This window comes from Aulonocara sp. 'chitande type north' Nkhata Bay, linkage group LG7, assembly GCF_057382095.1.
Source record: "Aulonocara sp. 'chitande type north' Nkhata Bay isolate Kocher_YH1m ecotype deep benthic linkage group LG7, A_spYH_male_GT1.1, whole genome shotgun sequence".
In the NCBI taxonomy this organism is placed as follows: domain Eukaryota; kingdom Metazoa; phylum Chordata; class Actinopteri; order Cichliformes; family Cichlidae; genus Aulonocara; species Aulonocara sp. 'chitande type north' Nkhata Bay.
In genome coordinates this window covers 41,142,096-41,167,776 of record NC_141350.1, presented here as the reverse complement: position 1 = coordinate 41,167,776, position 25,681 = coordinate 41,142,096, and the positions used below count along the sequence as shown (strand labels likewise).

Sequence of the window (25,681 nt, the reverse complement as noted above, 5' to 3'; positions counted from 1 at the left end):
GGGTGGGAGAGTGGTGGGGGGTGGAGGAGATGACGGAGGGAGTGAAACAGAGAGAAAGTAAGGAAAAGATGGGGAGGAGAAAAAGAAAAGATAATTAAGAGATGAGATGATGAATGAAGAAGATGAGGGTGCAAGGAGGGTGAGAAGAGTACGTGTGCAGCCTCCCAAAGGAATCTAACCTTTCTTTTGCCATGAAAGACACCCGACAAGACCGCACCCCCTCCACAAATGCTTGAATGCACACTCACACCTTTTATTCCACCTACATTTTCACATGCCACTATATGTTACTATAGCAGCCTCCAAAACGCATTGGCTTCCCGTGGTGAAATAACGTTGGCAGAAATCTTCCCGTGCGTGTGTGTGTGTGTGTGTGTGTGTGTGTGTGTGTGTGTGTGTGTGTGTGTGTTGCAGGATATAATGATGTGTTTCTCCAACCCATGCAGACTGCAGCTAGACAGCTCATTACGGGCTGAAACACACAGGCAGGTGTTTCAAGGATAACATGGTGTGATTTTCACTGGCCCATTTCACATGGAGACACACATAAACACACGCGCACATACCGGCAGGGAGATGTCAGGAGGGGTGGGGCTCTGTCTCCAGAGGCCCGAGTGAGTGACATCATTGAGGACGCCTCGCCATGGAAACACTGCCAGAGCCTTGACAGCATCCAAAATTCTGACACTGCATTTAGTCAGGTCCGCACCAATGCAGGAAAGCGAGAGGCGGATACAGGAGAGAGAAAGCGGCTGAGAAGGAGAGCGACATGCTCCTTCTTTTCAATTTGTCATCTGAGGTCATCTTTCGCCCCACTAACACAAACATACACACAGAATCGGATGATACCAGTAATCACCTTTCTAATCTGCCTCCTGAATGCATGTTAGTAGGTCACAGCCAGAGACAAAGAGCCTGAACGATAAGGAGCTACAAGACACAGGACGGATTCATTAACTGCAACGTCTCCTCTTAACGTAATCTCAAACCATACAGTGCTGGATTAGACAGATTACACAGCGGGGACACAAATAATCTCATAAGAGGGGGGCCTTGTGCCTTTCTATTCTCAATCCTCTGTAATACCATGGCAAAACAATCATAACATACATCCTGTTACATCTGCCACACATGTGGGAGAAAAAAAAAATCTACAATTTGATGCATGGAGAGAGTTTATCATTAAATGTGTCAGAATTAGGGTGTCTTAGACTAGCCTGAAGCCACTCCACAAACTGATATTTATATTTAAATATGTATCTTTGGTAGTCTGCTTGCTGCTATAATTGTAGCCTGTTTGGCTACCTTTCAATAAGTATTTGGTTCACACAGCTGGTAAAGGAAGCACAGCCTGTTATTGTTTTAAAGCAAATTCTGTAAAACTCAAACTTCATCCTTGGATGAATTAATTTTTGTCAAACAAATATCATCTGCTGCAGTGTGGAGCTGCGGCATTTTTTTTCTTCCTTGCTTCATCCTTACTTTGTTCCTGCTACTGCTTCCCCTTAAATCCATCTATCTTTCTTTATATCTCTGCATTGACAAGAAGTGTTTCTGTCAGAAAACGTCTGTCTCATTCCTACATTTTCTTCAAATTCTTGTCAGTTTCTTCTCTGTTGCTCTCACTGTCATCCATTCATTGAACCTTTCTCTTTTCAGTGCTTCTGCATAAGTCATCTCCTTCTCTCTAGGCTCTGTCAAATCCAGCATTTCTCCAACTGCTCTTGTCACCGTACTCCTCCCCTCATCTCTCCTGCCTTCTTATCCTTGTGATCAATAGCCTAACCTCAGACTTCCAGGCTTTTCTTCCTTCTGATCCTTCCCGGCCTATTCTCTCTCCTGTCCTTCCCCTCTCCTCCACACCATGATCCTTCCACTTTCCCCTCCTTTCAGTCCTCTATCTCTGCATCTCCTCTCTTGGTTGGAGGCGGTCTTCAGTTAAATATTAATTAGTGAGCCCCATCCCGCAGGCTGATAGGGAACACAATGGAGAATCCCTGCATGTGCCTGCAAGCATCACACTAATGAAAGTGTGTGTGAATGTGGAGAGACACACAAAGATATGAAGTGTGTGCATGTGTATGTACTTGCTCAACTATGCTTATGAGGACTGGTGTGATTTTGTTTAAGTAAGGACATTTTTGGCCTCACTTTCATTGAATGTCCTCACAAAGATAGCGATACAAGCACGTGAGTGTGTTTGCTTGTGAGGGAATAGAGGAAAATATTTTTATGAAAACGTGTGTGAAATGAAAAGATCTACTGAGGGACAGATCTGGTTAATCCGTATCGAACCACAGATATGCGTTTCAAAGCCTGCAATAATGATACAAAGAGAGAAAGAGGTCTGTTGGGAATGCTGTGCCTCCATCCACACAAAGGCCTTGAAAAATATTCATTTAAGTGTTAAACAGTGCAATTAAAACTCCACTCGCTTTAATCACATTAAAATGACTACACTTTACACAAATTGGTTGCTGTAGCAACTAGACACATCTTAGTCAAAAATTAAACACTGTGTAATACCATCAAGACAAGTATCTCTGCTTCATGGTGACCTTAAAAAAAGAGTGGATAAAGTTGTGGGAATACTTGAGAATGCACTGGTCATGTAGTAATTTTTTTTCTCTCAGAGTCTGCAGTTTCTGAGGTAGTAAAAAATGATGTTGTTTACACCAGTGTAGTAAAAGTATAACCAGATGGAAATATAATTACTGTCGTGGTCTGGCCTCCCCAGACTCTAGACTTCAACAATTTTTGAAGCAGTGAGGGATCATCTTCACAGACAACAGAGGCAGCAAAAATCCAAAGAAGCAAACTGAATGTCCTTAAAGGAGACTGGATAACTATTCCTGACGACTACTTAAAGAAATTATAACAACGCTTGACTAAGAAAGTTCAGGTGCTGTTGAAGAATAAAGGTGGTCATACCAAATACTGACTTTCAAGCTTGTTAGAATTGTACAAACTCTGTTTTTCACTTTATCTGCTGTATTTCCATGCATGTTTGCATGTGTCTCAATAAATTGCTGCATGTGCAAATTTTCCCTCCAAAACATTAAAAAAAAAGAGGATTGCCTAAAAGCTTTTGTTCATAACTGTACTACTTCACTACTTTGGTTTATATCCAAATGGCAGCAAAAACACTTTCCATAAATGTCCCCTGTGCACTGTTTAGTGCTAATTAGCAAATGTTAGCATGCTAAACAAAGACACTATATGTATATTATCTATCAACATCATCGATGTGAGGATGTTAGCGTAGCATTTAATATTCAGAAATGTTACAGTTTTATTAAAAATAAAAATTAAATATTGAATTGTTTATTTAGTTTAATGAAATGTATTTCCCAAATTATATCATGACTACCTCTACATTGCCTTTCTAGAAGCCATAATAACTGTTCATATCACAACATACTGAAATATACAACTATACTCTGATAGCAATATGATAGACCAATCTTGGGTTATAATATATGCCTACCCATATATCAATCTTGCTTCTGTTTGTAACTGTAAGGACATTTACAAGAATATACTAAATTCTATTTTAGTTTCTAATGCATTTATTTCTATACAGATATGAAAATCCAAAATCTGCTGGAAAGGGACAATGGTGGTAGAAGCTTTGAGATTTCAATTTGTAGTCTGCTTGGTCATAGAACTTGGACTACAATCTTTTGCAGGTTTGGGTTATGTGTAATTAAACAATCCATGTCCTGAAATGCAATCTTGAAACCACTGGCTATGGCAAGAGAGCAGCCATAAAAAGCTTCTTTGACCTCATAAGAAATTTTTAAAAAATGGCCGTTGATTGAGAGGCTAAATCAGTGGATTAGATAATGGTTTTCCAGTTTTGATAAAAAAAAAAAATAAGAATTTAGCATTGGAGGACTCTTAAAATGAGTCTATTATGCTCCTTCACAGCTCATGTTTTGTATTCTTGAAATAATATAAATAGCAAAAAAAAATTTAGGTCAGCCTTTACCATTGTAACCGTGTATATACATGACAAATATTGAAAAGCACAATAGTTCCACTTTAAACAGGCTGGCTTACATAATGCATATCTGAACTCTTGCAATCACAAAAGACTCAGAGTTGCTTTTTCATTACAGAAAGTGAAGCTTTCTGCACGAGTGTATTCTGTCTGTTATAAAAAAGGGATAGTAAACGAACACTTTTCAGGGGTGTGTTACCAGCCCTGATGGTTTTCACCCACTCCCATTTGCAGAGGCGCCACATTAATTCAATCTACTGTAATAGTCACACATACACACACACGGGCACACTCGTCCATGCCCCCACAGGGCACTGCCTTAATTTAATCAGACAGCACAAAGACTCACACAGACTTTAGAAATTTAAACCATTCGCATAATCAAACATGTAGTAAGGCGCATACACACAGCTGAGCCCCTTCGCACGTGCACACACAGATTCATTTTAAGAGTCCTGTTGCAAACATATGTTAATAAATCTCATATGAACCAGCTCACCTCCGCCTCTTTTGTCAAAGTACAACCAAACCACAAAACAGGAGAGGAGACAAAGCACAGGCTGGGTCACAGGCAAAAATAAACACACAATCATAAAGACAGTAACCACACGTTCACTTAATGGGCACAAAAACAAACTCACACTGAAGCTAAACGTTTTTGATTTTTTCTTAATAAAACAGTGTTGTCTGGTCTATTTACTGACCAACTATAAACCATTTGAAGACACTTATTACATCTCTCATTAAAAGTCCAAAACCAAAATCAGTCTATGTACTGCTTGACCAACCATGTGTCGCCATGAAAAATAGATGATATTGGGTATTATGGATATTTTATGATAAAACTGAAAAGATGAAGTGCTTGTCTTGAATGCTTTTGGGGTTTTCTCACTGATTGCTTATTTTCTTTCTCACATCAGATTGGTTTGTATGCCTTTCTCTGCTACAATTTGTCTCATTTTCACTTTATGTGCGATCCTGTGTTTGCATGTGTCTGTGTGCAAATGAATGTAAACGTGTGTGAGCGGGCACATGTGAAAACACCTCCCACACCCCCCTCAGAGATAGTCATTGGCTCCGTCTCTCACATTATAACACGGAACAGTGAGGCCAACTCCTGATTTAAACATCAGCTGTCATAAATGTTTCAGAGAAATGGAAGGAGATGGAGGGATTGCTGGCAGCTTTCAAGGACTGGGTGGGACAGTGGGTGATGGTGGTGGGGAGAAAGAAACAAACTTGGGTTATAAAGCATTGCAAGGGTTTTAAATTGGGAAAACTGGCACGAGTTGATCATATATCAGACTTTTTACAAACTTGGTGTGAATAACACACTCATGAGGCACCCTGTGTTTTATATGACCACATCATAAACAGCAACATTTTCTAGGCGGTAATTGTAGAGTTTATGCAGTGAAGCCATGGCTTATTTCAAGGCACACTTCTCTAGCTGTAATGCACAGTGTTTCATAGTGGATGCAGGACATGTGGCCTGAAATTAAACTGGAGCTCTAACATATAATTTATAAAAATGTGAGGGCTTCATCTAATCTAACCTTCTAGAAAAAGAATGGAGGCTCTATTTCAGAAAGCCAGTGACCATGAAATTATATTTGTGCCCGCCTGTGAAAATATTTTCTTTTCAATTTTGAGTTGATTGGATGTAGTTTGGATTTTGCTTTTAGCAGACCATTGTGGGTCTGTTAAAGCTGTCAGTGGATACTTGTTTAAAGTGTCTGTCACCATCAATACATAACATTCATGGTCATTTTTCGGCACGGTACTGGACAATAACATGAAGAATCACAATGAAAGAATGCAGAATTAAAAGTATAACAAAGTATAAGGTTGAAGAAATGTTTTGTGAGTTGAAAAACTCAGTAACTAAAATAGTTTTGTCACAACAACTAAAAGACAGGCCAGTAGCCATAAATAGAACAATGCTTTGTTTGGGTTTTGAGCCTGGTTCTGCTTCCCGTTAAAAGGGAGTTTTTCCTTCCCAATGTCACAAAAGTGATTTCTAATAGTGGGTCATACGATCCTGTTCTTATTGTTCTTATCTTCAACGCTATGCTCTTCTGTTGTATGTTAGTTGCCCCTTGGGGATAAATGAAGTCTTTCTGATTCTGATTGTTGGGATTTTCTCTGAATGTATTATTGTAGGATCTACCTTAAAATGTAAGGTGCCTTGAGGTGACTTTTGTTGTGATTTGGAATTCTATAAATACAATTTAAACTGAATTACAAATGAAGTGATCACATTTTTACAATAGTTGTACTGCTAAGCTTAATGTTTTTTTTAATGATCTAAGTTTGTTTTAGTTAAGTTTAAGATACTGACATATGCACATAATTTACACACACACACACATATATATATATATATATATATATATAAATATATATATATATATATATATATATATACATACACACACACACACAAATGTTTGGTTTTCAACATTTTACAAAAAAAGGTCATTTCTAACTGTAGGTAATTTGTCAGGCCTGTGAAATCTGAACATATTTGTTTTACAGAAGGAACACGGGTCAAGGTCATAGGAGAATACTTTTACTGCCTGGCTCTGATGTACAATCAATAAAAAAACAGATCCCAAGAGCCCAGCAGCTTATTTTACTCTCTCTTTCTATTTTTCTTCCTTCTACCTCCCTTTTCAACCCTACCTTCTTATTCTCACTTCCACTTTGATCTCAGCTGATCTCATGCTATGTTTTAAAAAGAAAATGCATGAATCTGTACCATGTTCTCCAAGGTCGTGGAAAAAGCTTCTCACGATCTCTGCTCTTTGAGGAGCTCACACCCAAAGTGGATGGCCCCACCTACTGGCTGCAGCACACAGTGCCGGCTCTAAGGCGCAGACTTCCTCACTCCAAATTCAATTAGCTAAATGGCAGGCTGAATTAGGCTAAATGCAGAGTAAGCCTGCTCAAATGAGCATAGCTGTTGAAAACTGAGGGGCTAATAATCTGCCACAATTACATCTGAGCACTCACATGAAAAAAATATCAAATTTAATCATCTTAATAATCATGCAGTTCAGGAGGAAATTCAACTGCACATTCATGGTGAAAACTGCAACTAATATCTGCTCAAGTGTAAGGTTTTAAATGTGTGTTTGTGACAGAAGAGTATATTAAAAAAAAATATAATGATAATGGAAAGGTAAAGAGTGAAAAATTATTGGGGCTTTTTGTCCGTGTGTCAAAGGTAGAGATTTTTGAAATGCTTCCTTAGGGCAATTTTAAAATACGCCCAGACACAGAGCAGAAGAATAAACGGCATAATCATAAAAGAAGATTAAAAAAACAGATGCAGACCCACCTGAACATATTCTGATCGGTCCTCTGCTGGCTTCATGTGGCTGAAAAGAGAATAATGAAGAAGGACAAGAGGAGAAAAGAAAGATTAAAGACATAAAATGCTCAGGATTGTAATAACAGGGGGGGAAGCCTATAAACCTTTGATACACACAATCGTGGCTTTGTGTTTGATCTGCTCTTCTAACAGGTGCAGCACATGTTAACACACAAAAGGTCTGCCTGTATTCCCACAACAGCAGCACGCTCTCCAGTGAGTAAAACACTATTGCAGCGCAGCTTCAAGGAAAATAGAGAGATAACAAATCCCACTGAGCATCTAAGGTTGCTAAATATGGAGCTGGCCTCTTACTCACGCTTTAACACTCATGATGGATCCCTATCATGTGTCAAAACTCACTGTGCTGCAGTCCTGGGAGCCTCAGTGTGGGCACTAGTGTGCAGATACGGTGCAGTGGCAAGCAAAAGGGGCAATTACACTCCCAGACAAGTTTTAAGATCACTCAGCACAGCTCCCACTTGCATGAAGGGTCTCACAGGGCCCAGAGCAAAGCTGTGTTATACATGACTACAGAGAGGTCAGATCAAAGGCCCCTATCATGGTAGTAGGCTTGGGAATGTTAATAGGTCCCACAGTAGAGGAGTGCCACAGTGCCACAGCCACAGTTGCTTCTATGCTTTTAACCCTGATTTTCTTTTTTTAATATTATATAAGTATAGAATATTTTAATGCATAACTATGCATCTGATAACACTAGCGAGAACAAATATTACCCCGGATTTACATAAAATTCAGAAGCAGTAGTCTGTTTTAAATATGTATATGCTCTTTTCCAACACTTTCAAAAAAATCTCACAGCTGTGTATGTGCATGTTTTTCATGTCACGTCTAGTGGAAAAGCCTGAAAAGTTTATAAAGGAGGATGCAACTTAAGGTCCCACTCAGTGCCCTGAAACTGATAATAAAGTGCATAGAAGACTAAAAAGAAAGCTTTCCTGGAATTTTTGAATTCATTAGAGATAATCTGCCTGCAACATTGTACCTCATCTACTGGATAATATACTTCATTAAAACTCAGTTTCACAGTTCTCCTGCTGCTACCTCAAGTTGCCCTCAACTTACTCAAGGATGAGGACAGTGGGTTATGTACTCTATTAAACTGACTTCTCACTTGATAAACACTAGACACGCTGAAAAAAATGTCTTGCTGATGATTTCATTGCGTAGTTCATAAAATCTCAGAAAGTTAAGGAAAAACATCTGCTGTCATGCAACACAATCCAACTGTCTGACCAACAGTCCACAACTAAAGAAAATGACATTGGAAAGCCAGCATCTGTGCTGTTACGAGGATGTATTAGCATACTTGACATGGCTAACTTGCACAGCTGTGATTTGATGAATTGCACTGTTGATGATATAACACATGCTGTCATCTTTTCAGAGACTGTCTTGCTTATTTCAGCTACACAGTGTCAAGGCATATTCCGCATCTATTCAAACAGCATGGCTAAGCAATAAAGTAATCCATGTGCTAAAGTCACCCATCACCCAGTGAAGATGTTTGGCATGTATACCAAACAAAGTGCAGCAAATGTGGCCCCAAACTGCTGAGCAGCGGAAACCTTTTATCAAGTGAGAATAGGAAACAGTTCTCTTTTTAAAGCTGCAGAAATTTGTCTCGTCAGTTCTGAAACATGCTAAACATGATCCGATTTTAAGGCACTGCATTATCATTTCATTTGCAATTTAAACAGTCTCGACTTATTTGGAAATGAGGTTATCCTGTACTTGTTTTAGATGCAGCCATAACAGCATGAGTGACAACATGAGTAGATGCTGAATGTCCATGTTTTGTTGCTTGAGAGACAATGACACAGAGGACCTGTATCTGCCAGCTGCCCAGAAACAAGATGACAACATTTCATTCTTAGCAGAATCCCAAAGTACCACACACTACCAACACTGAGAATCAACTGAAAAAGGTTTTCCAGTAAAGCTGGGAAATACGAGTAAAGAGCTGCACTGTGGACAGGCCGTGGAAGGGAAATGGACGGTCAGGCTGAGCGATGGAAAGACCTGTGATGTAGGGTTGAACTGACACAGGAGGGAGAACTCTTTGATGTGCCTATACTGAAGTTGGAGTACACTATATAGAGCTGCATTTCCCACGGTCCCTCGGCTAGAACTAATGGGTTGATAGTGCACGCTCACACACACACACGAGCCCCCGCGTGCCAGCATAACCACAGCCAACAAGCACGCGCTCACATACACACGCAGTGCAAATCCCACTCTAACACGAGACACGCACTGACATGCCATGGGAAAGTTACGAGAACATGAGATCGGTTGAAGTCTTAGTACATTTCCCCAAACTCTTCTTCAACTTTTGGCTTTGTTGATAAATTATGAAACGCATGCAATAAGCCCACAAAAATCTTATTTCACTTGGGTTCTTGTGCGTAAGAACAAATCAATGCGAGAAAAAAAATCATAAAACTAGGAGTTTCCCAGCAGAATTCAATCGATAAAAAAGAATCGATGTTACCCACAGAATTTAATGAATCCTGTTATATTCCCACTTCACGTGCATCGCTTCGGATAAGTCCTGTCTACAGCAAAGTCTGCACAAAGCGAATTTGCAGTTTAACCCGCAGATCTGCGCCCTCTGGCTTACTCAAAGAACACAACCAGACTAGAGGTGCTCGGCCTTAATTAAGGCTCCCTTCCTCCATCATTTGTTCAGTTTTTCTGTGCTGGAACATGACCATACGCAAGGCTGTGGTATGATTAGTTTATAAAACACAGAATAAATTGGGTAGACCTAGTACATGTAGCAGGTGAACAAATAGCTACAAACACTGTGGTTTTAAAAATGAAAGATATAAAAAAAAGATCACCTGTAGATGCTGTCAGACTCCTGGTTTTTTGTTTCTGCAACTTCTGTCGCCTCTCTGGACTCCTCTTTTGGCTCTAAACCATGACCTGCATGCGCCTCATCATTCTCTTTGCTAAGGGGAGGTGACGAGTTCTCTTTCTCGGGGTTCGAGTCTGCACCTGCCTCGGTGACGCCTTGCTTGTCGCAAATCTTTGGCTGAAGTTCTGCGCCGCAGCCATCAGATGGCGGCAGATCTACACTTGAAGATGTAGGCCCAGAGGCGACGTTTGAGGTTTCGGGTTTTTTACTTTCACTATCAGGTTCAAGCAGTGCATGGGGCCGAGTATCAGTGTTAATTACATCCTCAGCCTCTTTGGCATCTTTGAGTCTCAGTGAGCTCTGGTCCCCTGCAGGACGCTGGCTTTGACTTCTGTTGATCTTGTCTTTAGCCTTCTTACTGCTGCTCGGGCATCCTGGGTACATGAGTGTGAGAGAGAAAGCATGTTATTTAGCATGTTAAATATTTCCCCATATAAGCCCAAAAGTTCAGCCAGCCTGGAGAGATGATGGTAACTTCTGCTGCATTTACCTTTGGCGCTCTTGTCCTTCTTCCTCGTCAGAAGACGTGGTAGCGTGCCCACGTGTGTATAGCTCTCACTGGAGCGGACATAGCTGGCAGTGCGGGGACGCATGGCCCCCAGGTCATCCACAGTCGCCTCAGCAACCGGAGTTAGGACTGTGCAACCATCAGTGTCATCTGCTCCTGCTCCAGACTTTGATTTAGAGGACTTGGAAGGTGATTTCTCAGTGGAGCGGCGAAAACTGAGGTTGGTTAGGCTGCCAAACCATTTGAAACCTTGAGAGAAAGACAATTAAAGAAGAGCGAGTGTTCAGGTTGTGATCTTGGTCGCTTCTTTTTTCATCTAGTCTCCTTTTTTTCTGCTCTTACTTTAAATACACCGTGGAAAAATGCTTGTACCTCAGTCTATGTTAACAAGCATTTATGGTGCGATGCAACTGTTTAAAACAATGAAAGCTCTTTATAGTTGCAAAAGAGATATAAAGATCATTACTGAGGACAAGGCGGGTGTGAGAATTTCAGAATTATAGGACAGTAATGAGACTGGCAGTGGTGATGTCAAGCAGGAATCTCCGTGGACTACGATGTTTGTGGTACTGTGATCTGTGGTGACAGTTGGGAGGAGGTGGAAGAGACCCTGGACAGGTGGAGGTATGCGCTGAAGAGAAGAGAAATGAAAGTCAGGCAGGTGGAAAAGTGAAGCTGCAAGGAGGTGGCAACCATCCAAAGCAAATGACAGTGCACAAGAGAGGTCAAAAGAAGAGAGCGCAGGCTGGGTGGAGTGGGTGGAAACAAGTCTCAGAGGAGATTTGTGAGAGAAGAGTGACATCAAGAGGGAAAAGAAAGGTTTACAAGATGGTAGTGAGATCTGCTATCATGTATTGTTTGGAGACGACGGTACTAATCAAACAAATACAGGCGCAGCTGGAAGTGGATACTTGGAGTGGCCAGGTGGGACAGGATTATAAAAGAGTAAAATCAGAGGGACAGCTCAGGTTGGGCAGTTTGGAGATAAAGTTAGAGAAGCGAGGTTGGACATGTGCTGAGGAGGGATTGCGAATGTATTGGACAAAGGATGTGGGATATGGAGTTGCCAGGTAGGACGAAAAGAGGAAGACCACTGAGCAGGTTTATGGATGCAGTGAAGGAGGACGTGCAGAGGGTTGGTGTGACAGAAGAAGATGCTAGGGACAGAGTGAAACAAGTATGCTGGGGTGACCTTTCACAGTAGCACCCACAAGAATAGGAAGAAAGACAGTAAGCAGATTTAGATTGCAGTGCATCTAAAACCTTTGATTCATATTTATTCTTTTCGCTCATTTAAGTAAGTTGTTTTTGTAGTGTTAAGTAGTTTAATTAGACAACACCGCTATAAAAAATCTGACCCTCAAATTGCTGAAGCTTCTTAAAATGGAAAAGAAGAAAAGAAGAGTAGCCTTTGTAAATCTTGTCAAAACATACAAATTACTACCCAAAGGTACAATTCTAGTGACATATCTAGTCACAGCAATATTGTAAGTTGATAAAAATATATTGTATTCTTTTTCCGCTTGTTCTGCTTTCTTTGCATTTATCTGCAGCTTTGAACTGAATGCTATTTATATAGCTGTGCTTTTGTTTCTGCTTGGCTGAATATGTGCCAATTTCAAGAGGCACTGAGGGGACTTTTACCCTCTTCTTTGCATTTTGCTGCCACAAATTTGCCTTTGTGCAGAAATGTCCACACGCTTTTTTTTTTTATCTTTCCGAGAAGCAGAGATATAAAAGGACTGCGTTTAAAATGACATTTTAATATAAGAACATGTATGCATACAGTATTAAAATAAAGTAAATAAGGTATTTATCTTACCTGACTGCTTTAACAAAAGCAGACAAAAAATATTTGAAGTAGACTTTATTTGTTGTGGTGCTGATTTTTTTTTACATGTCACTATTGTTTTTACTTAACCACGACCAGGCCTTGTTTTTTACATTATCACCAGAACAATGTTTGATCTTCAGATCTGAACTGAACTGCTTACTATACAGTTTAACCGCCCTCCAAATAGATTCAAACAAACACACATGCTACTCACTTAGTTTCCGTAGGCTCATGTTGTAGCTCAGTTTCAATCTGCTCACAAATGGATCATCTGAGAAAGGTTTCTGTAAAAAGCTGAGGAGAACCAGGCAGGGAGGATAACTTCTTGTCGAAGAGAAGAACCTCGATATGAACCGCAGTTCCTCTCTGCGGGTGATACTGCAAACACTTTGTTTATGTGACAAGCAGCCAGAGACTGAGAAGAGTGACAGGGCAGGGCAGACCTGACACTTCCTGTGTAAGGCTGAAAGCACCGGTGGTTAAAGGAAATGAAAAGCCAAGATGAGATGGCAAGCCTTAACGGGGTAAGATAAAGAGATGAATATGCGAAACGTGCGAGGGTGGCTTTTGGCCGGAATGAAAAGGTGTTGACAGATTAGAAAGCGTGCCAGTGGAAACTAGGAGGGGTGCAAAGTGTTCAACGCAGATGTGCTGATTGGTGGCATTTTGCCTCATTCAAATAAAAAGCTGGTTGTAAACTCATTCAGAGGTAATAATCGCTATCACTTTTCAATATCTCTGATTATCAGAATAAGAGTCCTTTGATCTTCCTGCTGCAGCTGTAAACGTTTGATGAGTCATTTCAAATCTCTTATGGTGACACTTCTGCATGAGGAAGATCTTTTAAAGGTTTGACTTTTAAGGAAAGAATAAAATTAAGATTTGTATTAAACGCTTTGTCTCGTGTCGTCGTGTGAGCCCTAGCAGTTATGACAAGAGCAGAGTTGGAAGTCAGGTGGCATTGCTGGAGCCACAAAGTCGACTCAAAAAGTAGGGCAGGGTCAGCGCAGGTGTATGGTTGTATGGTTTGTACCATACCTGTCTCATGCTAGGAATAGATGTTGGTTTTACTTAACCACGACCAGGCCTTGTTTTAATTACCTAACACGGACGTGCTTTTACTGGAAGTGATAAATGTTCAAAAAAATAAATACAGTCCCTTTATTTTTTTTTAAAGCTAATTTTTTTCTGTTTTTCTATATAGTAGTTTATATGTTTTATTATTATTATTTAATCAAATAATAAAGAAAACAAATCCCTAAAATGTGAAATTTACAATTTGATTTCACGTATTATTTATATTTCTTTATGTGTACGAACTTATAAAAAATAAGATTACATCTTTATTAGTAATGTGATTTATTGTGTCAAATTTCAATAAAGATGCTTCTTTATTAACATAAATGAATCATGGAGACTATAGTGTGAAGTGTGCTACTCTAAATGGAATTTAGAATGAGAGACAAGCTTTTGTGCTCTTTCAGTTCCTGTTGAGTCGTTGTGTGCAGCTTCTAAAAAAGATGTGTTTCATCTTCCTGTCAGCATTAAACCACACCAGTATTAGAAACCGTGAACAGTGAAGGCACAGAGCAGAATGAAACCGCACTGCATGCGAAACACCCAAACAGTCCTTTTATTAAAGATAACATTAGTGGCCTGAACCAGATATAATGCTAACACCTTTTTAATGTGTTTATCATTCTGAGATAAAGGAGAAGCAAAGGTTTGTGGTCTATTTTTTTCTTCTGTTTTTCACCCAAAGTTCCACTGAAGATATTTCACACTTAAGAAAATAAATGGATGTTTTAACTGTTCAGGGTTGTGATAGGGGAGTCTGTCTCAGACAAAATATTTTGTCAAAGAAGTCGACCCCTGGAGCAATTTTGAACTCATCAGCAAAGGAAATTCTGATGCTAAATTATACAGAAGTACTTAGACAGAGCTCCTCCCCTATCCTTAATTGTCACCCGAATGGCAACACAAGCCAACTGTAAAACGCACTTTGCTTGTATCTTATAAATTCCTCATCACAAATTCCTAGGAGTCATTAAGACAACCGATGACTCAGAGTGGCTCATAAAAAACACGGGATTGTTGTGCAATTACCAGCTTAATGGTTTGTTGCATCCCATCAGACGTACACTTCATATCTCATATAATCCTTCTTGTAACTTAAAACGTGTGTTTCAAGCATGTACAGCGCTTCCTTCAGCAGCCTACAAACTGCAGCAAATGACTGCTGATCACTGCTCTGCAACCCAGTGTGGAGGTAGATGAAGTAAAGTGAGAAATGTGACATAGTGCGGTAAACGCGCACACGCGCACCCTGAAGTAATCGCGAGTTTCATTTTGAACTTTGTGTTCTAGGCTGGTTTTCAGCAGAAGTAATTTGCCGAAGTGATTGACTGTGCGGTTGTGTTTGACTGTGTGCATGTGTGTGTTGAACCCTCTGCGTGTGTAGCTTTAATTTCAACTTGATGAAAAACAAGCCTTCAATAATTCAGCTCTCTGCTTCCTCATACAGTGACAAATATCAGTCACTTTGAGGCAAGGCCGCACTGTCACACACACAGAAGCATATACGCGCGCACACACACACACACACACACACACACACACGCACACACACAGGCTGCAGTGAGACAGAAAGTCTGAACAGCTGAAAATAGAAGAACAGTCATCTAGGCTGAAGTCCTTTCCTTTTTGTTAGATGTTATTTAGATATGTGGTGTAATAAGTACTGTATTTTCAGTCCTTTATTAGGATCACGTTAAACCACATAATACTCATTTTTAGAATTGTAGATACCAATAACAGCTGAAACTGATTTCATTTTGGTAAAAATTAGGTCAAAATCACACTCAATCAATCAGTCAATCAATCAATAAAAACTTTATATTACACACAATTTCTTATGGATTGTTTTCAAACTTCAGAAAAAGAAGAAAAAGAAGTGAAATCTGTCAGTATGACTCTTTGGATTTAAACTGTAAGAAATAAATTTGTGAAACTGCAGAGAAAGTTCTGTCAAAACCGAAAGTTTTTGGGTAATTCAGAGAGCCACTGTGAGCCTACTGTCAAAAACATTAGCTTCTATAGAAGGTAGTGAAAAAAACCAAAACCAGGTTTATTCTATTTGCTTTATTAATTTGGTGTAGCATGGATGGTCATGGGGGAAGGTAGGTGCAAAATGTGGGGAAATATAGTTAAAAATCCATCCAGTGGGCTGGATTGGAGCCATTGCTGGGCCAATTCTGCCCCCTGGCACAATGTTTGACACCCCTACTCTAGTTGATCTTGCTATCCGATTTCGTGTGGATGTTTATTGCTAAGTATTCTGTGTCCAGAGCTTTTACTGAATACAGGTAGCTTCACAACAGTGTCATTATAAATAGAAGTCCATAAATCTGTAGAAATGCATCAGTAAAATGTATCTGTAGTCTGACTTTGTGGCACCACACAGGGCACTATGTCATGTCTCACATTGTCACATCACATTTGGAGAAACTCTTCTGTCAGTAAATTGAAGCGAATCATGGAATAGCTTACCATGAAAATGCTATAGATTTTCTACTTTTAAAGCACTGCAACCGCTTGTTATGTTGCCCTTTTTTTTCATTATGCTTGTTCTACATTTCCAAACATCGTGTATTTGTTGTCCTTGTGTTGTCTCCAGAGGCTGGAAAGGCAAGATGTAGCATACCAATAGCAGTATATCTTATGCTAAATTTAAGCTCTCTCTTTATGTTCTGTGGGCGTGAAACCTTGTCTCGTGCTTCCTTCCTCCTTTGTGTGATGGACTCCACTTTCATTGTCAAACACCCAGCCTGTCACTTATCACTGTATACTATCTAATAAAAACAGAAATGCTGCAGAATACAATAATCATAAAATAAAGTGAGGGTGGCCAAGAAAAGGGTCAAGACGACAGTGTTTTAGATTGGGCTGTCATCAGGTTTGGCACTTTGCTGTATTGATGTGGCCTCTATTTGTCACAACATAAGGGAGGCCGAGAGCTGAATTATTGAAGTCTTGTTTGTCATCAGGGTGAAATTAAAGCCAAACACTGCACAGTTGCACACCTTCATCCTGCCGCACATGGATCCATCCTTTGCTGCATTTGTGAGGACCCATACCAGAGATCACTTTTTTAAGGACCCCTTTTTTTAATTGTAAAGAAACTGAATAATTTGTGTAACATTTGTTGTGGGATTTTCTATGAAAGCCATTTTTGTTCACTGATTACATTAATGATCCTTCTACAGGATGAATAAGAAACAATAGCTGAGAATTCATGAATGGAGAGTGAAATAAATGGATAGAAATGTGAAGTGACTTTAACACCTGAATTTGAATAAATCAGTATGCACCACCTAAAAGGTGGCATTCATTGAAAAAGAATTCGGTACATTTGAATTCTAATGTGTTTTATTATTTTTTTGTCATTGTTAAAATGATGTCACTATATGTCCACTTGAAGATGAATAAAAGTAGTAGCTTCACGCCAAACCTCTTTCATCGCCTTTTATTTACCACTTTATTTTTAGAGTATTGACCTGTTTTTATATTTCCACAGTATGTGCTCAGAGATGGTTGGGCTCCAGGATACCATTAAGTAGCAAAAGCTGTCTGTTCAGATCTATGTCGGTACATATGAAACAATTTACTTTGAAGAGCCAAGACAGACTTGGACAGATGCTACATCAATATAAAAATGTCACAGTTAAATCATCAGTGAAGACCGCTGCAGCATAAGTTCACCAGCATTTATGATTCAAGTCAGTAGACTCTGAGCTTAATAAACCCTTAGAAGCAACTACTCTGGGAGTCGTGACGCCATGACCTTATAGTCAGGTCTTTGTTTTGTCTCAGCTGTGACAAACTGTCATGTGAAAGTTTGTGTATTCTTCCATCCATCCATCTGTTTTCTTCATTACTTGTGCGATTCAGGGCAAAGTGGATTCACATAATACTAAAGTCTGTCACTGTGTGTTATAGACTGTAGGGGGCGCCAAAGACAGTTTCATTAGAATTGGAATTTCACATGAAAAGAAAACCACCTCTAAGGGACCCACAACTCTATTGCAAAACGTACAGCCAAACATTTACTTTAATGCATATCTGTTGTCATGGTTATATTTGTGTACTTCTCGAAAATTAAAGCTGTATTTGTTTACCTAATTTAAATCTGCTGTCTTGAAGGACTATGAAACGAGGCACACTTTTATTAGACCAGAATAAAAAGTTAATGAGCGCACGAGATGTGTTAGTGGTTGCAGTGACATTTAAACGGAATGAAATTAAATTGATTTCTCTGTGTTACTGTTGCACCAACTCCACAGATACAGGGCTGGGAAAAATGATACATTTGAGGCAAATTTAATTTGAATGTAAGTAAATTAAATGTAACAGGAATGTAAAAAGTGTTGTTTAGTGGCCTTATCAGCAAAATGGCAAGAGTCAATAAACAGACATGATAGGACAGATGTAATGATGATGCTTACCTACCCGACACCTGGTGTTGGTCCAGTTTCTGTGTCATTCCCTTTGTGGTTTGGCAGACAAGTCAAGAGGCCTGTGTGTGTGTGTGTGTGTGTGTGTGTGTGTGTGTGTGTGTGTGTGTGTGTGTGTGTGTGTGTGTGTGTGTGTGTGTGTGTACACAACTCTTTAATGATTCCAGCCAGCTGAAGGTGACTCATCTGCAGCAGGTGCAGCTTCCATAGTAACACCCTGGTGAGGCTGAATGACAAGATGTAGACACTCGCTCCTGAGTGTAAGCTGCAATTTATTTGATATACTATACCTCTGATCTTTTACTCTTTTTATATTTTGCTGTATATTTATGGTAGTAGTACTGCCTATTAGTTTATTACCAAAGATGAAGTTAATTGGTATCAAAAACAGCTTCCCTTAAGTTTTCAGACTCTACGGCCTCTGTCAGGGATGTGTTGACTCGTTAAAAGGCTTCTTCCACCACCTTGCAATGTCCCCATTGAGCAGCCTCTGTTCCTCTTTCCAACTCTACCTTGAATCAAGCCCTGATTTCCCTTCTTGAGTTGTCTAACAGTTTGCCAGAAGCTTTGCCAGAAGCTCCTTGAAGCCAGTCAAGTCCTGACCTTCCTAAATTCCTCTCACACATGAAGCCACTGCAGTTTGCCCTCACTACCTGTTTGGGTATACCAGGTTTATTAGGTCTGCAGTTTAGCTTGCTATGAGTGAGCTGGATCCAACTCACCCCTAGGTGCTGATCAGTTGATAGCTCTGCACCTTAAGGTGCCAAGTTGTCACCAAGTTGTTTCATAGATAGATAGATAGCAAAACATGGCTTTAGATCAAGCAGGCTCCCAGTCAGACCGCTCACCCTTGATAACCCCTCTCCAGGATTCTCCATCTTCTAACCTCTTGTAGGATCACATCTAAAGACTCCAAGGGGGAGGAAGAGCATAGGCAAAGTCAACAGTGAGCATTTTGCCCTCTGCAACTTAAAGTCACTTAGAGACAATCCTCTATATCTAGAGAAAAGGCTCCAAAATGGCAGCATTTGTGAGTGTCCCCACTTCTCACCACAGCCATAAATATATCTTGCATTAGCTCTCCTTCCTTCCTGACCACAAAGGTCAGATCAGGGAACCAGTCGGCAGTGCACAAGGTTACAAAGGAGGTCTCTGTCTTTGTCTGTCACTGAGCTCTCAATCATAATGTGCCTTGCTAGTTTTTTTCACCTCGTTAGTCTGACTCTGGGTTGAAATTCATCAACAAAGCAAAACATGGCTTTAGTAAGACCTACTGCAGAAGCAACTAACTCAAAGGTGGCTTTAGATACTATGGCAGGTACTGAGGCCCAGCTGTGCAAGATACAGTCATGAAATCTGGTTGTGTTGAGATCAAAATAAAGGTTGAATTTAAAGATTGGTGTGGTCTGGCACAGAGTAAAAGAGAAAAAAGCACAAGGGCAAGACAGCCATTCACACATCTATTCTATGTGCTTGCACTATATTCACACATGTAGCTACCTGCATGAATCTATTGTATAAACATTAAATGTAACATTTTATTAAATGTAATATATAGTGTTAAGCAGTTATATATAGCAGCCATAATCCTCAGTAAATCTAAAGAAATGCTTGTTTATAGTATGTAGCATGTATAATATATGTGTTCTTCTAAAATGGTTTTACATGCTAGAATAAGCCGGTCAATAAGCTACAATGTTCAATGGAATATTTGCAACAGCAGCAGTGGGAGCAGCTGCAGGTTACGGACATATATTTAACTATACTGAGGAGCAGAGTTAGTGTTCCTGGGCCATCTTTGGCCCACGACCAAGTTAACCCTAGCAGTCGGGATTAAGTAGGATGGATGTTTCCTGAGCTTGTTGGTATCTCAGACTGCAGACACTCAGCTCTAAAGCTCTTGTGCCAGAACACTCTTTAGAGGCTGAATGGTTTATAACTGCAGGACAACAAACAGTAGTAACCACATAAATGTTCCTGCACTATTACTCCATCAGCCTAACTGTGTTTATAATATGAAATGCTTTGGCACATTTTACAGTAAATTGACACCATACTTTTTCCATCATGTAGTATCAGCAATAAACCACTAGAGGACTGCAAAACACAGATATGAAATATGAAAATATGCTCATAAATGAGAGCACACTTGTACAGAGTTCAGGTAAGGGAAGAGCTACATTGAATGCACAGTTGTTTGTTAGTATTAAGTATGAAATGCTTCAATATGCATTTAGTCTGAATGGAGTGACATTAATGAAAAAGGTTAAGAACACTACTTAATGTCATTATGTCAACGTTATGGAACCGAGGTCATAAGGCACTGTTTTCTCTTAATTTATGACCGTTTACATTATTATATTATTATATGCCGATTATAATACTGTTTTTAATAAGCAACAGCAGTGGTCAAGGTCAAAGCAAGTTTAAAGCAATCCACAGTAAAATTGTAACTGGTTTGATAAGATGATAATTTTCGGACAAACTGTCTAACACGAAGGGATCTTGATAATTACCGAGATTCAATCTTAGATTGGTGTCCCAGGGGAAAAGTTTAAGTACAGATGGTTCACTGGCTGAATAATCTGTATCAAATTCTTGGCATCACGTCACTCAGACATGCTGTTTGCTTTCATTGTAGCTTAAATCCCCCGCTGCTTCAGATGGAGCAAAGGCGTTACATGGTTGTTACACAAACAAGGAGAGAGACCTTGCAGAGCTGTTACACAAACAACACAGAAAAGGAGCCAAAACTGAATTCTCATGTGTACTGATTCTCTGCAAGGGATCTGAGGACAAGGTGATCAGCACCACGGACAGCAGTCCAGAGGGGGAAGTATGCAGGAAACACTGAAAACTGTACGAAAACACTTGGAAATCCCAGTGAAGTCTAGTGCATGAGTGAAAATGTAGCATTTCATAATTGCATAATAACTGTAATGTTTTTCTTACAGAAAATTCTACTGGACATTTCAACAACATTTGCTTGGCTAGTTTGTTGGTTGGTTTATCTTTTTGGACAGTTGGGCTTTTTTATGGACAGTATAGGAGAAATAAAAGGTTGCATGTATGATGTTGTCGGGTCGGTCCCTTTAATGTTAACATAAAAAAATAAACCGCAGCCATATAGCTTTTGTAAAACCTAATTGATATTCCTAATAATATCACAGCTCCTGGCTGTGAGAGAGATGCCTTTCAGCTTTGTTAAGACGGACTAAGTTTTACTCCATCTTTCTCCTCGTCACTGTGTATAATTATGACACTTCTGATGCGATGAATGCCTATTTTTAGAGCCAGAAGCGATCCTGACAACAATGTCTAAAGGAACTCAGACAGAATCACAGAGAGTGCTTTCAAACTCATCATCATTCAGCTCTCTGAGGAATAAAGCAAATCAGCTCTCATGCACACCCACGTTTACACATTTTCAGGAGGAGGGGAAAAGGAAGGGAATAACAAAGAAACAGATACACTGCGAGACTTCTTTTGAAAAAACTATGCCAATAGCACTGGTTCCAGCATATTCAGGTCTGACAACAAACCTTCACATTTTCACCCACAATGTCTATTTCTATTATATTACATCTTATTTTAAAAGATGTGTGTTTAAAAAAATCCAGGTGAAGTTATTTATTTTCATCCCTGAGGGCTTACTTAACACTCACTTAAATTTTTTTAATATATTATATATATATATATATATATATATATATATATATATATATATATATATATATATATATATATATATATATATATATATATATATAGGCCTTGGAAACTGCCAAGCAAAGACTCACAGCCTTGGTCAGCCGCTTGAGGAGGTACACCAGAGAGATAGAAGGCAGGAGAATAAACCAGCTGTTCTCCACAGAACCAGCAAAGGTGTACTCTCAGTGGCAAGGGAACAATAAGAGAACAGCACCACCAAGGCTGGAGACGGAGCAATACTGGAAGAGCATATGGGAGAAGGATGCAACCCATAACGGCAATGCTCAGTGGCTAGAGGATCTGAGGGCAGACCACAGCGACTTCCCTGAACAGGGTCCAGTAACCATCACAGTGGCAGATATCCAAGAAAGGGTCTCCAGTATGAAGAGTTGGACAGCACCAGGGCCCGACATGGTTCACGCCTACTGGCTAAAGAAGCTGACTGCACTCCACGAGCGTCTGGCAGCACAAATGAACCAGCTGCTAGTTAACGAGAGACACCCGGAATGGCTAACCGAAGGTCGGACGGTCCTGATCCCCAAGGACCCCAAGAAGGGACCGGTCCCCTCCAACTACCGACCAATAACCTGCCTCAGTACTACATGGAAGCTCCTGTCAGGCATCATGTCGGCTAAGATAAACAGGCACATGGGTCAATACATGAGCGGGACACAGAAAGGAATTGGCAAGAATACCAGAGGCGCAAAACACCAGCTACTGGTAGACAGAACAGTCAGCCAAGACTGCAAGACCAGACTGACCAACCTGTGCACTGCCTGGATTGATTACAAGAAGGCCTATGACTCAATGCCCCACAGCTGGATACTGGAATGCCTAGAATTGTACAAGATCAATGGGACCCTAAGAGCCTTCATCAGGAACTCAATGGGGATGTGGCGTACAACACTAGAGGCCAACTCCAAGCCCATAGCACAAGTCACCATCAAGTGCGGGATCTACCAAGGAGATGCTCTGTCCCCACTGCTGTTCTGCATAGGCCTGAACCCCCTCAGTGAGATCATTAACAAGACTGGCTACGGATACCGACTACAGAACGGAGCAGTTGTCAGCTACCTCCTGTACATGGATGACATCAAGCTGTATGCCAAGAGTGAACGAGACATCGATTCACTGATCCACACTACCAGGCTATACAGCAATGACATTGGAATGTCGTTTGGACTGGAGAAGTGTAGTCGGATGGTAACAAAGAGAGGGAAGGTAGTCAGAACTGAGGGGATTGAACTACCAGAAGGCAACATTGCAGACATAGAGGACAGTTACAAGTACTTGGGGATCCCACAGGCGAATGGGAACCATGAAGAGGCCGCTAGAAAAGCTGCAACCACCAAGTACCTGCAGAGGGTCAGGCAAGTCCTGAGGAGTCAGCTGAATGGTAAGAACAAGATCCGGGCCATCAACACGTACGCCCTGCCCGTGATCAGGTACCCTGCTGGGGTAATAGGCTGGCCAAAGGAGGAGATAGAAGCCACTGACATAAAGACAAGAAAGCTCCTTACCATGCATGGAGGGTTTCACCCCAAGTCCAGCACCCTGAGGCTGTACGCTAAGCGGAAGGAAGGGGGCCGGGGACTGGTGAGTGTCAGCACCACAGTCCAGGATGAGACAACGAACATCCAAGAATACATTAGGAAGATGGCCCCAACTGACCGAGTGCTCAGTGAATACCTCAGGCAGCAGAAACCCAAGAAAGAGGAGGGAGACGAGGAACCATCATGGAAGGACAGGGCCCTGCACGGTATGTACCACCGGCAGATAGAGGAGGTGGCTGATATCCAGAAATCCTACCAGTGGCTGGACAAAGCTGGACTGAAAGACAGCACAGAGGCACTAATCATGGCAGCACAAGAACAAGCTCTGAGCACAAGATCCATAGAGGCTGGGGTCTATCACACCAGGCAAGACCCCAGGTGCAGGCTGTGTAAAGATGCCCCAGAGACAATCCAGCACATAACAGCAGGGTGCAAGATGCTAGCAGGCAAGGCATACATGGAACGCCATAACCAAGTGGCCGGCATAGTGTACAGGAACATCTGTGCCGAGTATAACCTGGAAGTCCCGAGGTCAAAATGGGAGATGCCCCCAAGGGTGGTGGAGAATGACCGAGCTAAGATCCTGTGGGACTTCCAGATACAGACGGACAAAATGGTGGTGGCTAACCAACCGGACATAGTGGTGGTAGACAAACAGAAGAAGACGGCCGTAGTGATCGATGTAGCGGTTCTGAATGACAGCAATATCAGAAAGAAGGAACACAAGAAGCTGGAGAAATACCAAGGGCTCAGAGAAGAGCTCGAGAGGATGTGGAGGGTGAAGGTAACGGTGGTCCCCGTGGTAATCAGAGCACTAGGTGCGGTGACTCCCAAGCTAGGCGAGTGGCTCCAGCAGATCCCAGGAACAACATCGGAGATCTCTGTCCAGAAGAGCGCAGTCCTGGGAACAGCTAAGATACGGCGCAGGACCCTCAAGCTCCCAGGCCTCTGGTAGAGGACCCGAGCTTGAAGGATAAACCGCCCGCAGGGGCGTGCTGGGTGTTTTTTTATATATATATATATATATATATATATATATATATATATATATATATATTAAAAGGAATCCTGCTGGTTGCAGATGGGCATAATTAATAATAAAAAAAGGAAATTACTATACAAAAGAGTGAGAAAGGATTCACTAAGGTTTTAAAATTAAAATATTTAATGGCAGTTTAATTCTTTCTCTCTGTGGGTGTCTCTATCTTATTCATACATTCTCTCACTCTCTCTCTCTCTCTCTCTCTCTCTCTCACACACACACACACACACACACACACATACACAGACACACACAGAGAGAGAGAGAGAGAGAGAGAGAGAGAGAGAGAGAGAGAGAGAGAGTAGTCATAATCCTTTTAGTATCCACACAGCTGGGACTGTGAACTGCCCAGTCAACACAACTGTCCTTTTAAACCTAACTGAAGAAGTATCAATCATTAAAAAAGCTACAAAACAAAGAGAATGAAAAACAGAGGTATGGAGAACATGTGCCAGAAATGGAGAGACTGAAAAACAAAGAGATTAGTATTGAGAAGGAAAGTGAAGAACAAAAACAGGAAGACAGCAGATGGTGTCAGGAATCATTCTGTGTGTAACGGCTGCCAAAACAAAGCACAGCTTGATATTCCTTAAACTATCTGACTCGACTCTTCTCTGCTTACACCGATCAGCCACAATATTAAAACCAGCACATCCAAGATGGCTCTATCCGCATCTATCCTCTATCTATCTGTTAATGCTCAGGAAAGAAAATTTAAAGAAACTTTGAGCATCTACAATACCACAGCATGCTATCTCCCAAAGGACATTGTTTGACACGATCGAAATCTCCAGAACAGCTCCTATAATACACCTCACGGTGAGAGTGTTTTGCCAACTCCTGCTTGTAAGGTCAAGACTGAGCTTTTGGTCTCAAATTCAAGCTGTGTGTATAAAATGTAACTGTGAAATTTGTCACTCTTTCTGCTATCGCTTTACAACCGACAGTAATAAGCGGCTGTTAATCCGCTCGCTAAAACCTTTAAAGTTTTATCCTTTATCTTGCACTTTTGGCTTTTCATTTCTATTTATTTTGCAGTCGCATGCATAATAATCATTTCAACAGTTCAACTTGACAGAGGAACCACTGCAGAGGATAAGGAATGCGTTCTCTCTCTGTTTTGAAATTCATGAAATGTGTCAGGAGCTAACAATGCACATTTGCATAACTCTCCATTTATGTTTTTCTATCTGCATA

At 40.7% G+C, this 25,681-nt stretch overlaps 1 protein-coding gene across 1 annotated transcript in view; it reads right to left on the bottom strand.

Moving 5' to 3' along the window:
* sh2d3ca (SH2 domain containing 3Ca) overlaps positions 1-13,834 on the bottom strand; it is a 57,281-nt gene extending 43,447 nt beyond the window's left edge. Inside the window, exons 1-4 of the mRNA XM_086300412.1 lie at positions 12,880-13,834; positions 10,814-11,080; positions 10,247-10,697; positions 7,347-7,386 (exon numbers count right to left, since the gene is read on the bottom strand). Coding sequence (XP_086156538.1) covers positions 7,347-7,386; positions 10,247-10,697; positions 10,814-11,080; positions 12,880-12,898 — 777 coding nt within the window. The 5' untranslated portion in view covers positions 12,899-13,834. The remainder of the gene's footprint in view (positions 1-7,346; positions 7,387-10,246; positions 10,698-10,813; positions 11,081-12,879) is intronic.
* Between the last annotated feature and the right edge of the window lie 11,847 nt (positions 13,835-25,681).